Source organism: Aotus nancymaae, unplaced genomic scaffold, assembly GCF_030222135.1.
Source record: "Aotus nancymaae isolate 86718 unplaced genomic scaffold, 86718_ANA_hifiasm-v0.15.2.pri h1tg000011l, whole genome shotgun sequence".
Taxonomy (NCBI): domain Eukaryota; kingdom Metazoa; phylum Chordata; class Mammalia; order Primates; family Aotidae; genus Aotus; species Aotus nancymaae.
The window spans coordinates 82996071-83011535 of record NW_026988422.1 but is presented as its reverse complement, the minus strand read 5'-3'; the positions used below and the strand labels follow the sequence as shown (position 1 = coordinate 83011535).

Genomic DNA, 15465 nt, shown 5'->3' with positions numbered 1-15465 from the left:
CCATTTTCCAGATGGAAAAGCTGGGTCTGAGGGGAAGGCACAGAGATGAGAGGGATTCAACTTCCAGGGGCCCAGGGCAGGTCTCTCTCTCAGCTTCAGGCTGCAGGCTGGACACAGTCAGAATTCTCCCACCAGCCTCAGGCAACTTCACATCTTTATTCCCCCTCCTTAGGAACCCTATTCAGCTGCCTTCTGAAGAAGAATGCGTGGAAATAGGCTGCATGGAAATAAGAAACACCAGGCTGGGCATCATGCCTTGAGCCCATAATTCCAGCACTTTGGGAGGCCAAGGCAGGAGGATTGCTTGAGTCCAGGAGTTCAAGACCAGCTTGGGCAACAGACCAAGACCCCATCTCTACAAAAAATGCAAAAATTAGCCAGGCATAGTGGCACATGACTATAGTCTCGGCCACTCAGGAGGCTGGGATGGGAGGATTGCTTGAACCTGGGAGGTGGAGGCTGCAGTGAGCTGAGATTGTGCCACTGCACTCCAGCCTGGGCAACAAAATGAGATGCTGTCTCAAAACAACAACAACAACAAAAATACTAAATATTAAGCATGCACTAGATTCTTTCTTTCTTTCTTTCTCTTTCTTTCTTTCTTTTTTCTTTTCTTTCTTTCGAGTGCACACTAGATTCTAAGTGCTATTTATGTATTAACTGATTCAGTTCTCAAAACAAACCTAGGGTGCAAGTACTATGATCATCTCCATGTCGCAGGTGAGGTAGCTGAAGATAAGGAAGGGTAAAGTAACTGGCCAAGGTCACCCCGCCAGTAAGTGGGCCAGGGTTCAGACCAGGCCACTTGGCCCACTGTCACGAGGCTCCATAAGCACCCTCGGGGACAGAGCCTGACTCACAGGAGGCTTGCGATGCAGGTTCCCCCCCATCAAGCCTATTTGGGATGTGATTCATCCTCCCTGCCACAACAGGGTCTCAGTGGGTGGCACTGCTGCCCTAGAGCACAGGAGCAGGGCAGCAAGGCTCCAAGGCCACAAGAGCCCCACCTCCTCTCCCCATTAGGAGGCCCATGGGCAGCCACTGTCCTCTGGGGTCCATCCATCCATCCATCCAAGCAAAGTTCTCAAGCTTTGCAAGCTCCCTGCAGTCCTGGCTGGGGTAGGCTGGACAGGGCTTCAGGTTCCCATCAGCTAGTTCAGTGACAAGCCATGGCTTTCCCAGGAGCAGGATGGCCCTGAGTGTCAAGGAAATTGTTCCTGTTCTGCCCTCCTGCCCATCAGAACTGCTGCCAGATGCAGAGCACATGGTTCTCAGGGGGGACAGGAAGATCAGGGACCCGACACTGAAGCAAACCTCCAGTCTTCAATGCCATGAGTTGTGTGACTATCACAAAGGTACTGAGGTCTGCAGCAAAGGCTCAGGATGCATCTCGGAGAAGCAGGTGGATGCTGGTGTCCGGCCCACAACCTGGGAGCCCCGTCAGAGCGGCGAGGCACATGTGCAGGAACGGGGGCACACACATACACTCCTTTTCAACAAAGAGCCAATCCCAAGGAGCCAGTGGCAGCAGCCAGGGGCACAAGGGCACTAGGCCACTTACCCAGTCATGAAATCCCCAAAAATGTAGAGGCCGTTCAGGTTGGGGTACTCGCAGCCCCGGTACACGTAGCCCCCTGTGACCGACTTGCCAATTGTGTGCGGGTAGGCAAAAATCGGCAGTACGTCATCTGCGGGGTGGGAGGGCGAGAAGCTGCGGTGAGCCCGCGGCTAGCAGGTTCATCTGCCAGGAGAATTCCAGAGGGGTTCCGCGGGGCCGGGGCGGCCACGGAGGAAGAGGTGTGCCCACAGCAGGGCTGGCGTGTTGGAAAACTTGTCGGCAGGGGTGCCAGGTGGGGATGGGGCGAGGAGGAACAGAAGAGCACTCCTGGGAGGCCTCCAAGGCACAGGGAGGCTTCGGGTGAGGGCGAAGGCAGTCGCCGAGGGAGGCGTTAGTGCACAGCCCATGGGGTTGGGGTGGGGGCAGACCCAGGGTCAGGGGGTGCCTGGGGTGCGGGTGGCCCCCAAGTGAGGCCCTGCTGCACAGCTCACAGAGTGGGGCCCGGGATACCGGGGCGCGGGTGGTCCCTGAGGGAGGCCCTGCCGCACAGCAGGTGAGGTGGGGTGGGGGCGGATCCGGGGCTGGGGTCCCTGGGGCGCGGGCACTCACTGAGCGAGGCGTTGGCGCACAGGCTGCGGTCGTAGCACTGGAACCCCTCGCGCGCGCGCCAGCCGTAGTTACCGCCGCGCTCCACCAGGTCCACCTCCTCGTACTTGTTCTGGCCCACGTCGCCGCAGAAGAGGCGCCCGCGGCCCGCGCCCGACTTGGGGTCGCCGCGGTCGAAGGAGCAGCGCCACATGTTGCGCACGCCCAGGGCGTAGACCTCAGGCCGCGCAGCGGGGTCGCCCAGGAACGGGTTGTCGGGCGGGATGCCGTAGGGCAGGCCGCGCTCCTTGCGGTCCACGTCGATGCGCAGCACCTTGCCCAGCAGCGCCGACCTGCGGGCGGGGTGAGAGAGGGCGCAGCTCGGGGTCGCTGTGCGCCGGGGCCCAAGGGCTCTGTGGGGCAGGTGCCAGGGCGCTGGCTGAACACTGAGCCAGGTGCAGGGTGAGCCTAGGTTGTGGGGCCAGAGACCCCGGGATCCAGTCCTGCTTAGCTACTTACAGCCGGGTAACCTCATTCATTCATTCAACATGCATCTCCCACCTTCCTGTGCGCCAGGCCTGTCCCAAGCATTGGACACACACATCATCTATTTCGTCTTGTCCTCACAACAGTCTTTTAGGTAGGTGGCTCCTAGTATGATCCCCGCTCTACAGCTGTGGCAGCAGAGCTCAGAAAGGTCGAATAACGTTGCCCGGTTGCCGCACCGCTGGGATCAGCCCAGACAGCCTGCCCAGAAACCCAAGCTCCTTACCACACACTGTGGAATGTGGGTGTCCTCAATTATAACATTAGAGTGGTCCCGCTCAGTCCACTCAGTCCTCCCGGACTGTGCTATAGCGTGAAAATTCCAGTAGAAAAATGACTTGTATTTACAGTTTTCTTCCAGTACCCGGCATTGTGACCAGCACATAGTGGAGGACCATTAAGTGTCTGCTGAATCAGTGAATGATGGATTGCAATAAAAACCAAACGGGGTGTGTAAACAGGACGTGGGAGTCCCAGATCAGCCTCCCCCATTCCCTTAGCCAAAATGATAAAACCTACTAGGACCCACAAATGATAAAACATACTAGGACACACCTACCAGAGTGTGGGTGTCGGGGGGAGGGGGAGAGAGCACAGGGGTGCAACCCTAAGCTCCATGCAGTTCAGGGGATGAGTAGCTCATGACAAAAGTGACACATGATGGGAAAAATCTGTGATGCGTTTAAAGACAGTGCAGAGAACACTCCCTTTTTATCTATGATTTTTGATGCACCAACTTAATGCATCAGCTTCCCTTGCTGTTAGCATTTTGGTGTCCTCCCTCTGGGTTGCTTTTCAAGACAGGGTTTGTGAAGCTGTATTCCATTATCCTCACATAGCATTAGCACCCATGCCTATCCCTTATCAGTAGGGACAGCAAACCAGTGTCCTCTTTCATGGTGGTGAAATGCTCCCAACCAATACATGCGTTGTGATCAAGCCCCTGCTGCTGGCCTTCTATTTCCCCCATGGATTCCTCTCATCGCTCCAGGCTTCTGAGCGCCATCTAGACCACACGCCTGAGCCCATGCACCACACCGCAATTCGATAGCTAAGTGGGTAAAACTCACCGCGATTCGATAGCGAAGTGGGCAAAACTCACCGCGATTCGATAGCGAAGTGGGCAAAACTCACCGCGATTCGATAGCGAAGTGGGCAAAACTCACCGCGATTCGATAGCGAAGTGGGCAAAACTCATAGCAGCAAAACGACGTTTTGAAGTTCTGTCCAATTATCCACTAATCCGTAATTTCTATTTTCTCAGCTTTCCTCTCTAAACATATCCCAAATGTGAGAAAGCTGGGACGATGCTTACGCTGTCACATACGAAAGCACAGCTCACAAAGTGTGAGCACTTTAATTACTGTCATCAGCACCATACTTGCTATTTTTACTTCCTGGGCTGAGGACGGTTTTAACATTTTGGCGAAGGGAATGAGGAGGCTGACTTCAGACTCCTGGACATCCTGTTTACACGCACAAGACTGTGCATGTGTATGTGTGTGAACGAGTGTATGTATGTGGATGTGTGTACATGTATGTGTATGCGTGTTTGTGTGTGTATGTGCATGTATGCATATTTGTGTGTGTTTGTGTAATGGAATGAGATCTTGAGCTTATTTGCTCAAGCCAGGAAGTGGGGCAGAGAGCAAAACCACACGTTAACATCTGGGTCTTCCTGAGGGACCCTAAGGCAGGAGATCCCGTGCTGGTGCCACCCTGCTCCAGCCAGCTCACACTTTCCATTCGGCCTGGGGCGCACCCCTTCCCTTCTTCCAGCAGGGAAGGCTGTCCTTAGAGAAAATCCCATCTGCCCTGAGGCTCACTGATGTCACCTCTCAGGTGTCTGTGATCAGAAACTACAGTGCCTGACCCTGGGCAGCCACAATCGCCTTTACTTCTTGTGACAAGCCGCCTGCACTGGGGACTTGTACCTCCTCTAACTGATGAGGGGAAGTGACTCGCCTAGGCTGCCCAGCTAGCTGCAGGCTGAGCTGGGACCCAGAACCTTTTCTCCTGCCCTACACTGCCTGGCTGAGGAAGGAACTCGGCCTCTGGAAGTGTATGAGAAGCCCAGGAGTATGTAAACCAACCCACTAGCCAACCGAAAGCTGAACATACTTGTTCTGGGCATTTCCAAACGTCCCAAAGGGGTCTCCGGCCATCCCGCCATCTCCGGTGAAGATGTAGAGGTACCCATCATTCCCGAAGAGCAGCTGGCCCCCATTGTGGTTTGAGGCTGGTTCTTTGACCTCCAGGATTACCCTAAAGAAAGATAAGGGACCCACAAAACTCAGCCTTCCATGCATGAGCCAAAAACACACAACAAGATCACGGTCTCTCTTGGATGTCATTTCAAAATGGAAAAGACTTTTCTTTTCTCTTCTTTTCTTTTTGAGACAGAGTCTTGCTTTGTCACCCAGGCTGGAGTGCAATGGTGCAGTCTTGGCTCACTGCAACCTCTGCCTACCAGGTTCAAGCAATTCTCCTGCCTCAGCCTCCAGAGTAGCTGGGATTACAGGTGCCCACCACCATATCCAGCTAATTTTTGTATTTTTAGTAGAGATGGTGTTTCACCATGTTGGCAAGGCTGGTCTTGACCTCCTGACCTCAAGTGATTCACCCACCTCGGCCTCCCAAAATGCTGGGATTACAGGCATGAGCCACAGTTCTCTTGGAGAACTGGCGTACAGGCTCATGTAAGATCCTGAGAATTATGTTTCCTCCTTTTGCCCTGGCTGCCAGGAAGCTCATAGTCAAGACTAATGCTATGCATCATAAAGAATCATGTTAGCCCTTGTAGCTGTCATAGTTGATTTCTCCTCTTTTTATACATTCAGTGTCAAGATTTTACAGTTTTATCAAACACACAATGTGCTGTTCTTTGCCAGTTTGCCCTCAGACCCAGCCCTGGCCTTCCCATTACCTCCTCTCTACTTCAGGGGGTCAGCTTCTGTGAATGACATTTCCCAGGCTTCTTAGCTAGCTGGGCTCCAGCAAGGTTCAACCAGTGGACAGCATTGACAGGACCCCGGAGAGGCAGGAGTACTGGGATTTCTCCCCTTCTCTGTTTTAAGCAGCTTCTCTTTTGGCAGCAGCTGCTCCTTCTCCCTGGCTCCAGCTCCTCCTGCCCAGGCCAGTTAGAGTTCTAGCTTCTACTGGGTGTCCCCGGCTCCAGAGCCCTGGTAACCCCATCTTCTCAGTTTGTCCTCCTGGCCCAGTAGGCAGCTTCTTCCAGTTGTTAATCTCAGAGTCTCTGCCTTCCTTCCCAGGTTTCCCTTTTTTTTTTTTTTTAAGACAGAGTCTCGCTCTATCACTCAGCCTTCAGTGCAGTGTCAGGATCTCAGTTCACTGCAACCTCCACCTCCCAGGTTCAAGCAATTCTATTAGCTCAGACTATAGGTGCCCACCACCGCACCCAGCTAGTTTTTGTGTTTTTAGTAGAGATGAGGTTTTGCCACGTTAGCCAGGCTGGTTTTGAACTCCTGACCTCAAGTGGTCCACCCGCCTTAGCCTCCCAAAGTGTTGGGGTTACAGGTGTGAGCCATGGCGTCAGAGCCCTTTGATCATTCTTAACACCAGAGTAACTGACTCTCAGGATCAAAGTCTACCTACTGAGTAACCTGATACAGGGTTTCTTTCAGACTGTGTGTGCCCCACATGTGCGACCAAGTCAGACCCATTTTGAAAATAGTTGGGGCATAAATCAGCCACAGAGCGCAGGCTCTGCAGGAGTTGTTGAGAGCAGCAGAAGCCCGCAGGCAGGAACAGATGAACCTCAGGGCAGGAAGGAGAGCAAGTTCCCGTGGGCAGGGGATTCAGGTGGGAAAAAGGAGCCAGTGGGGCTCAAGAATGGTGCCTTCAGGCCAGAGTGAGGCAGGCTGGGGCAGACGGTGGGCTTTGGAGAAAACAGATCAGGGTTCCGGCTCTGACGCTCCCTCCCCGTGTGATCCAACACTCCACCTCTCTAAGTCTCCACCTTCTCATCTGTAAAATGGGAAAAATAATACTAGCCTCAGTGGGTTTTAGGAGAATCAAATGAAATGAACCGTCTAAAGTGCCTGAAACAGAAGAGCTGGTGGAGAAATGCTGGGCCTTGCAGGCCAGATGGAGGGGTTTGGATATGATCCCCATGTGAGGTCTGTTCTGCAAAACTTTCCTTCCCCAGGCCCCAAAGCATGAAATTCACCACCCCCACCAGGTGTGCTAAATAGTCATAATATTTAAGAACAGTATACTGCTGGGCGCGGTGGCTCATGCCTGTAATCCCAGCAGTTTGGGAGGCCAAGTCGGGCGGATCACAGGTCAGGAGTTTGATTGTTTGTTTGTTTGTTTGTTTTGAGACAGAGTCTCACTCTGTTGCCAGGCGCCAGGCTGGAGTGCAGTGACACAATCTTGGCTCACTGCAACCTCCGCCTCCTGGGTTCAAGCAATTCTCCTGCCTCAGCCTCCCGAGTAGCTGGGACTACAGGCGCACGCCACCATGCCCAGCTAATTTTTGTATTTTTTTTTTTAGTAGAGACGGAGTTTCACCATGTTGTCCAGGATGGTCTCAATCTCTTGACCTCGTGATCTGCCTGCCTCGGCCTCCCAACGTGCTGGGATTACAGGCTTAAGCCCCTGCGTCCCGCCAGGTCAGGAGTTTGATACTAGCCTGACCAACATAGTGAAACCCCATCTCTACTAAAAATACAAAAATTAGCTGGGCGTGGTGGTGCGTGCCTGTAATCCCAGCTACTCAGGAGGTTGATGCGGAAGAATCGCTTGGACCTGGGAGGCAGAGGTTATAGGGAGCCGAGATTGTGCCATTGCACTCCAGCCTGGGCGAGAGTGAGACTCTGTCTCAAAAAAAAAAACAGGATAGCAACTGGTACTGTCACACCAGTGCATATGGTGCCCTGTCCCCACCCAGACCCGGTTCCCCAGGGAAGCCACCTCTCAGAGCTGTGGTCCACGGCATTCTCGTCGTCTTCAGAGACCCTGAACTCGCTGATGCGGATCCACTCTTCGGCGCGGATCCCCACTGAGTAGTAGACGTAGAGCTTGCGGTTGTGCCTGAAGTTGGGGTGGAAGGCGATGCCCAGGAAGCCACGCTCATCGCCCTCCCAGGGCGAGGTGAGCACCACCCGGCTGATGTTCAGGAAAGGCTTCTCCAGCCTGAAGCGGTTAGGCAGGTAGGCCCACACCAGTCCCACCTGCTCGGCCACAAAAAAGCGGTGGGTGCCGTCGCCGGCGTGGACCATGGCCACGGGGTTGCGCAGCCCATTGGCCACCTCCTCCAAGCACAGCTGCAGGCAGCCCGTGGCGTCGGTCACCATGTGGCCCAGGTCTGAGTTGAGGTTCTTGTTGACCATCAGGTTAGGGTAGCAGTAGTCCGCGTCATCCAGGGACAGGCGGTGGCAGAACTTGTCACGGTTGTCCTCCAGCGCCTGGAGCTCCTTGTCGGTTGAGAAGTGGCGGATCAGCCTCCGGCATTTCTGCCACATGGTCAGGCAGTAGTCCTGGCAGAGCCCGGGCACAGTGCGCAGGGGTGTCGACGGGTCCTCGGCATCATAGAGGTGGGCTGCATACGGCGAGCATTCCTGCAGAGACAGCAATGGTTCAGAGATGCTTTGTGGAGGTGCTTACCCGCTGCACGACCTTGGGTGGGTCCCCTATCTCTCAGAGCCTCAGTCTGCCGATCTATAAAATGGAGACAATGCCATCTGTCTGTTACTGCGATAAGTCTCAACAACAGTAGCAAAACTTAGGTCTTAATGTTTGTGTTGTTCTGTTTGTTAGAACACAAAACAACACTATTACTACTACTATTAATAGCAGCGGCAGCTACTCTGGAGCACCTGCCATATGCCAAAAAGGGTTCGAGGCACTGTCACCCACCCTCTCTGTGTTAACAGCGCACCTCTGTCCCTACATCAGCACAGCTCACTCCTGCGCTTAACTTGGGTTCCTGCCCAAGGCTCACCTCCGGTCCTCCGTGACCACCTCGTCCACACCCTCTAGTACCTTCTGGCCTCTATCTGTTGAAAACCAGTAAAACACCAAGTGCTCCCTGACCTGGCTCTGCCCATGACAGCTACACCGTCAGCTCCCGCCTCTCCGCACCTCTCCAGCCTCCTGTCGACTTTCCATCTCCTGATTCTCAGATATGGCTTGGATCTGTGTCCAAATCTCATGTAGAATTGTAATCCCCAGTGTCGGGGGAGGAGCCTGCGGGGACGTGGCAGGATCACAGGGGCGGAGTTATCACGAACGGTTTAGCACCATCTCCCCTTGGTACTGTCTGTAGAGTGAGTTCTTGTGAGATCTGGTTGTTTTAAAGTGTGTGACACCTGCCACTGCCTCCATCTCTCTCTCTTGTTCCTGCTGTCGCCATGGGACATGCCTGCCTCCCCTTTGCTTTTCACCATGATTGTAAGTTTCCTGAGAACTCCCCAGAAGCAGAAGCCGCTATGCTTCCTATGCGGCCTGCAGAACTGTGAGGCAATTAAAACTCTTTTCTTTATAAATTACCCAGTCTTTTTTATTTTTTTGAGACAGGGTCTTTCTCTGTCATCCAGGCTGGAATGCAGTGGCATCATCTCAGCTCACTGCAACCTCTGCCTCCTGGGCTCAAGAGATCCTCCTGCCTCAGCCTCCTGGGTAGCTGAGACTACAGGTGAGAGCCACCACACCTAGCTAATTTTTGTGTTTTTTTCTAGAGATGGGGTTTCACCATGTTGCCCAGGTCAGTCCCAAACTCCAGAGCTCAAGCATTTCCTCCCGTTTCAGCCTCCCAAAGTACTAAGATTACAGACATGAGCAAACACGCCAGGCCAGGTATTTCTCTATAGCAATGAGAGAACAGACTAATACATACTCCCAGCCATTTCACACCTCTGAGCCTCAGCACAGCCTGTTGCCTTCACAAGCATGCCCTTCCTCCGCTCTTCTCTGCAGGCAGAACTCTTGTTATCCTTAAATCATGGCCATGGCCATGGGAGGAGTGCTAACCAATCACAGCAGCTCCTGGGGTTTTGGGCAGATTGTGGGCCAGGCACCAGGCAGTGTGCCCATGAATCTGCAATTCCTCCTCAAGGCAACCATGGGAGGGAGGCCTGTCCTTATTCCCACCGCACAGAGGTGGGAGCAGAGACAGCAGAAGGAAGCTACTGGCCCAAGGTCTCATGTCACATGGGCCAGTGGGGTTTGAGCCATGTGTGCCCAGCTCCCAGCTACCCATCCCCAAATGCCAGTTAAGTGTTCCCACACCACAGCATCCTCCCTGTGTCCCACCCCTACCCAAAGCAGAGGCCTCGGCTCCAGGCTGTCTGCGGGCCTCCCTCTGTTAGAGCTGCCAGCCTGTGGCGTGGTCATTCTTTTTACCTGTGGCTGACGCTCTTCCCCATCTGTGAGTTCACCAGGCCAAGGCCACGTCTGAGTCAGCTCTGGGCCCCCAGAGACTTCAGGGGGTGCTCCTGCAGTGGGGAGGCACTGACAGCCACACACTCCCTCCCCTCACAGGGAGGACTAGGCTGGGTTCCAGCAGGAGGCCTTTGGGACGTTTGGGGAGGATTGGGGATGGGGGATGGCAGGCTGCCTCCCAGGGAGTTCTCAAGTCCCAGGCCAGGGCCCACTCACTCCTGTGACACGACTGTGGCTTTTGGTCACACCACAGCCTGTCCTCCTGGCCCCTCTACTGCTGTGGGGCTAGGTCTCTAGCCTTCGTGGAATGTCTTGGAGTCCTGGGTCAGTTGCTGTCCCAGGTGCAGACTGGGGTGCTATGTCTTATATGCCCCCCTCTGCCAACGAGCAGCCAGATGGCCAGGCCTTGGGCCTCTGTGTGCGCTGTCCCTCCCACGGTTCCCCCGGGAGCCACCTGTGGGCCAGCCAGCAGCTGCACCTGGACCAGGGAGGGGCTGTGTGCCCATGTGCCTTCTTTCATCTTTGCAAGGTAGGGTCACTGTGACTATTTTACTTTATTTGTTTATTTATTTTTTGAGACAGGGTCTCGCTCTGTCACCCAGGCTGGAGTGCAGTGGCACAATCCTAGCTCACTGTAGCCTTGACCTCCTGGCCTCAAACGATCCTCCCCACCTCAGCCTCTGGAGTAGTTGGAACCACAGACATGCTGCACCATACCCGGCTAATTTTCCTTTTTATTTTTTTGTAGAGACAGGGTCTCCCTATATTGCCCAGGCTTGTCTTGAACTCCAGGGCTCAAGCAATCTTCCCGCCTCGGTCTGCTAAAGTTCTGGCATCATAGGCATGAGCCACTGCACCCGGCTTGACTCCTATTTTATAGATGAGGAACTGAAGCTTGAAGAAGGACACATGCCAAGAAGTAGCCAGACTGGGGCTGACACCCAAGCCTCATGATGTCTGGACTGGTATTCTTTCCAGATTAGTCAGCAACATTTCATTCACCAAGAATTTACTGAGCAGAGACTGTGGCAGGGACCAACTTGGTTCCAGAGACACAGTGAGGGGCAGAACAGACATCTGGAAGGCAACCAGAGTCCTCCATTCACCAAAGCCCAGTGCAGAACCACAGAGGGAGCAAAAGGTCCTCCGGGAGCCAGACCGAAGACCTCAGCATCCACGTGGCCCAGGCACCCAGCAGGTGCTTCCGCATGGCCTGCGTACTCTTACTTACACACAGCGTAAATGTGGTGCCCAGACCAGGGTGGTCCAGAACCAGGAAGCGACAAGAGGACACAGTGGTTGCTGCTGGCAAGAGGATGATCCGCAGCTTGGCCTCACTGTGTTTGGGGGCAGGTGGCAGAAAGCCCACGGGAAAGGAGCCCAATGTCACAGGGTCCAGCTGCCTGGGCCATTCAGTGCAGGGTGGAGAGCCCCCATCTTGCCCAGAGTTTGCCACCACATGTCACTGACACTCGTGACTTATGGCCCTGGGTCCTGAAGGTTTCTTATGTCCACCATTCATTCTTCGAAAGACAGATCCTTTGCACACAATGTCCTGTCCATCAGATAGTCGCCCTCACCCACTTCCTCATCTGGCAAACTGCTATTTGTGACTCAAGGCCAACTCAAAGGTCTTCTCTTGTCCTCCATGCTCCCAGGGCACTGACTGTCCCATCCCTGGTCCGTGTGAATGTTCCCAATGCACTGTGCATGTCTCACACACTGCCCTCACTCCACTGAGTCTTGCAGCCTACAGGAGAGCTCTGTATAGCAGTCACGGCTCCATCGCCAGGGCGCTCCAGTCTGTCGGCCTGGCTGGGACTTTATCATCTCTTTGCATGTCTGTCCACTCCACCGCCTGTGGGACAGAGTGGAGCTTCAAGGAGGGAGGCAGTGTGGCAAAGCGATTAGGAGAGCCAGAGCATACAGTCCCCGTGTGACCGTGGATAAGCTCCTCGACCTCTGTGCCTGCGTCCTCCTCTATAGAAGGGGAAGGAATTACAACCTCATAGAGCTGTTGGGAGGAATAGATGGAGATGTGTATGTTTGTTCAGTAAATATGAGCTGTAGACATGCAACTCAACGCTTCCTCCTCCAGGAAGCCTTCCCTGGGCTATGTGGCCCTTTGCCTACACTCCTTGGGGAATCCCTGGCACCTTCCTGTGTGTGTCAGTCTCCTGAAGTGACAGAGGGGACTTTTGAGACTGAGCCTGTGACTTTCCAGTGGCCTTTGGGCCCAGCAGCCAGCACAGGGCTGACTCCTAACAGGCTGAGGAAAAGCCTGCTGAATACGTAGCGAGTAGAGCACATTTCACGTAGATCTCCGTCAGAAAACATGCTGTGACGACCAGCGACTTAGGCAACCCCAGGCACAGGGGAGGTTAGTGCCGTGGAAGGCTCACACCAATGCACTGGGAGTGCCACGTGCCAGGCTGCCCTCTCTCCTCCAGAAGACACAGGCATCTATTGGACAAGCAAAGCCCCAGGAAAGAGTCTCCCATCTCCCCAGGGCAGGTGTGGAGGCCTGAGTGCCTCCACGCTGACAGAGACCTATAAATAAGCACCTGTGCCACCTCCCCACGTGGAAATCAGGAGGTGCCAAATGCAGACTCCGCCTTGGCTAGCATAGAGCACGTCCTCCCGCCAGTGTGCTCTAGGAGGTCCCGTCAGTGAAACCGTGACCCTGTCTCAGCCGCCGTCTCCAAGCTCACTCCAGACATGAGGTCACTCTCAGAGACGCCTGGGCTGATGTGTTAGCGGTCACTTAAGCTGGTTGCTTAAGGCCAGGCTGTCCTGGGAAGGCTCCCAAGAAAAGAGAAGTGCCCTGCCAGGGGACAGCATCAGGACTGACCCTTCCCTTCCTCCATCCACCTGCCCACCTCACTGCCCTGCTGAGCCTGGCACATAGCAAGTGCTCAATAGACAAATGTGGCATGGATGCAGGAACCCTGCTATGTGATGGGGTGGGGAGACCAAGCACCTGGTCCTGAGGGGCCCCCAGGCTGGTGAGGGAACCAGACAGTTGGCCGGACCATTCCCGTGCCCTTGAGGTGCACAGCGTGGGAGTCCAGCAGAGCCCACCTGAAGGCGACCAGCCCACGCTTTGTTGCATTCTGGAGCTCCCCAGGGCCCCCTCCTCAACCTCCCAGACCCTTCTGCTTCTCACCTAAATAAGTCCCCACCTCAACCACCGCTGGGCTGTGTGACCGCTGGGCAAGTCCCTGCTTCTCTCTGGGTTTTCCTTGAATCTGACTCCGAGTGTCACCTGGGCCCCTCCCAGGGCTGGGCAGCCAGTGAGGGTCAAGGAAACCCTCGAGAAATCCAACTGCAAACATTTACCGAGCCCCTAGCATGAGGCATTTAATCTGCATGGCAACCCAGGGAGTGGTTAAGGTTTTATTTTATTTATTTTATATTTTATTGTATATTATATTATATTATTTTTATTTTTATTTTTTGAGACAGAGTCTTGCTCTGTTGTCCAGGCTGGAGTGTAGTGGCTCAGTCTTGGCTCACTGCAACCTCTGCCTCCTGGAGTCAAGTGATTCTCCTGCCTCAGCTTCCCGAGTAGCTGGGATTACAAGCGCTCGCCAACATGCTCAGCTAATTTTTGTAGAGATGGGGTTTTGTCATGTCGGCCAGGCTGGTCTCGAACTTCTGACCTCACATGATATGCCCACCTCGGCCTCCCAAAGGGCTGGGGTTACAGGTGTGAGCCACTGTGCCCGGCCTCGTTTTAAAGATACTGTCACTGAGGTGCATCAGTGACCTGCCCAGGCCACGAAGTTGAGGAAGTGACAGAACCAGGATCAAACTCCGACTCCAAGTCAGCCCTTTTGCCCTCCCCACACCACCTGCCCCTCCTGGCCAAAGGCTGGGACATGGCTCTGGCCCGTGGGGCCTCTCCACCCCAGGCCTCTCACTGCCCAGACACTGGGCCAGCAATGCCTTGGGGCTGCCCATCTTGCCCCATTTCTGCATTCAGGCAGCATTTGCCCACTTGGGTGCGGTCGCGCGGTGGGGCCTCAGACTCCCACAAGAGGAAAACAAACAGCGGTGGCCCTGCCAGGTATGCCCAGAAGCAGGGGCTCCACCCCCAGAGGGAAGATGGGGGTCTGGGGCCTTCAACAAAGAGCTGTCACTCAGATAGTCTTGAGAGAGCTTCTGCCAGGCCAGGGCGCCATCCCCAGGAGATGGCGGCAGAAGTGCAAGGGCATCAGAGTGGGGGAGGGACTCTTGTGGGGGCAGTGGCCCCCCAACACCCTCAACAAACCCTGGCCGCATGTTGACCAAGCCCACGGCAGGGCCCCCTGCTTTCACTGCCCGGGCAACAGCACAGCGGAGCACGGACCGGGACAGATGCCTCTCCACCCTGGTACCCACACAAGGGCGCGGCTGCTCGGGGTGGGTCACGGAGGGGTCGACTCCAGGGGGCTGAGGCGGAGCAGCCCCCAACCTCTGAGGAAATGATGATATCATCTGTCCGCCACTCCGGCTTCAGGAGGGGAAACTGAGGCCCCAAGAAGGCCCAAGTCACTAAACTAATGAATGGCAAAGCCCAGAGTCGTCCTGGGATGCCGGGTCTCCCCGCCCCGTGCCAAATGACTCCCTCTTAGGGCCTAGAGTTCCCGAGTCTGCCGCCCACTCTTGGCCCTCGCCCCAGCGGAGTTCGGATCTCCGCTCCCGGACCCGGCCGCCCGCACTCCGCCCCGCGCGGTGGCCGCGCGCCCGCTCACCTGGCACAGCAGCTCCCTGGCGTAGCCGGCGCAGTCGGCCCACTCGGCGGCCAACATGCGGTTCGCCAGGGACCAGAAGCGGCTGGTCAGCTCGGCGTCGCGCTTCTCATCGCAGCAGCCGAAGGCCGAGTACCGCGAGCAGAGGCTCAGCAACTGCTGCGGCCGGAAGGGCGGCCTGAAGTCCAGGCACTGCGGGTGCGCGGCGGCCCCGAGCACCCACAGCGCCAGCAGCGCCCCGGCCCCGGCCCGGGCCATCGCTGCGCCCCGCGGGGGAAGAGGCGGAGGGACGGCAGCCCCGGTTCCCTCCCGGGGCGCTCGCGGCGGCAGGGAAGGGGCGGGCGCTCGCCTCCCCTACACGCAGGGCCTCGAGTTCGGGGACCTCCCCTTCTAGGAGGCCACCTCTGGTCAGGGACACGCGGCGAGACTGAAGGAAGGGGGACGCGGCGGCAGCATACGGCAGGACCTCTTTTAAACGCTTTCCACATGCAATGGGAGTGGCCCGCTCTGTTGAAAGCCCCGATGTGTTTTCCCGGTTCCGCCTGGGGCCCTGCTTCCCCGACTCCCCCCAGGGCGCTATTTAGCCAGGGAGGCGCAGGGCCAGAGGCCTGGACTCCGGGGCTCCGGTTCCACCACCCA

The 15465-nt window shown here is 55.7% G+C and overlaps 1 protein-coding gene across 2 annotated transcripts in view; it reads right to left on the bottom strand.

Annotated features, from left to right (window-relative positions):
- The window catches only part of HHIPL1 (HHIP like 1), a 34756-nt gene extending 19672 nt beyond the window's left edge, over window positions 1–15084 (bottom strand). For both annotated transcript variants that reach the window (XM_064374509.1, XM_064374508.1), the window contains exons 1-5: window positions 14830–15084; window positions 7625–8271; window positions 4811–4954; window positions 2168–2496; window positions 1562–1688 (exon numbers count right to left, since the gene is read on the bottom strand). In XM_064374509.1, the coding sequence (XP_064230579.1) occupies window positions 1562–1688; window positions 2168–2496; window positions 4811–4954; window positions 7625–8271; window positions 14830–15084 (1502 nt within the window). The remainder of the gene's footprint in view (window positions 1–1561; window positions 1689–2167; window positions 2497–4810; window positions 4955–7624; window positions 8272–14829) is intronic.
- Window positions 15085–15465: the final 381 nt, after the last annotated feature.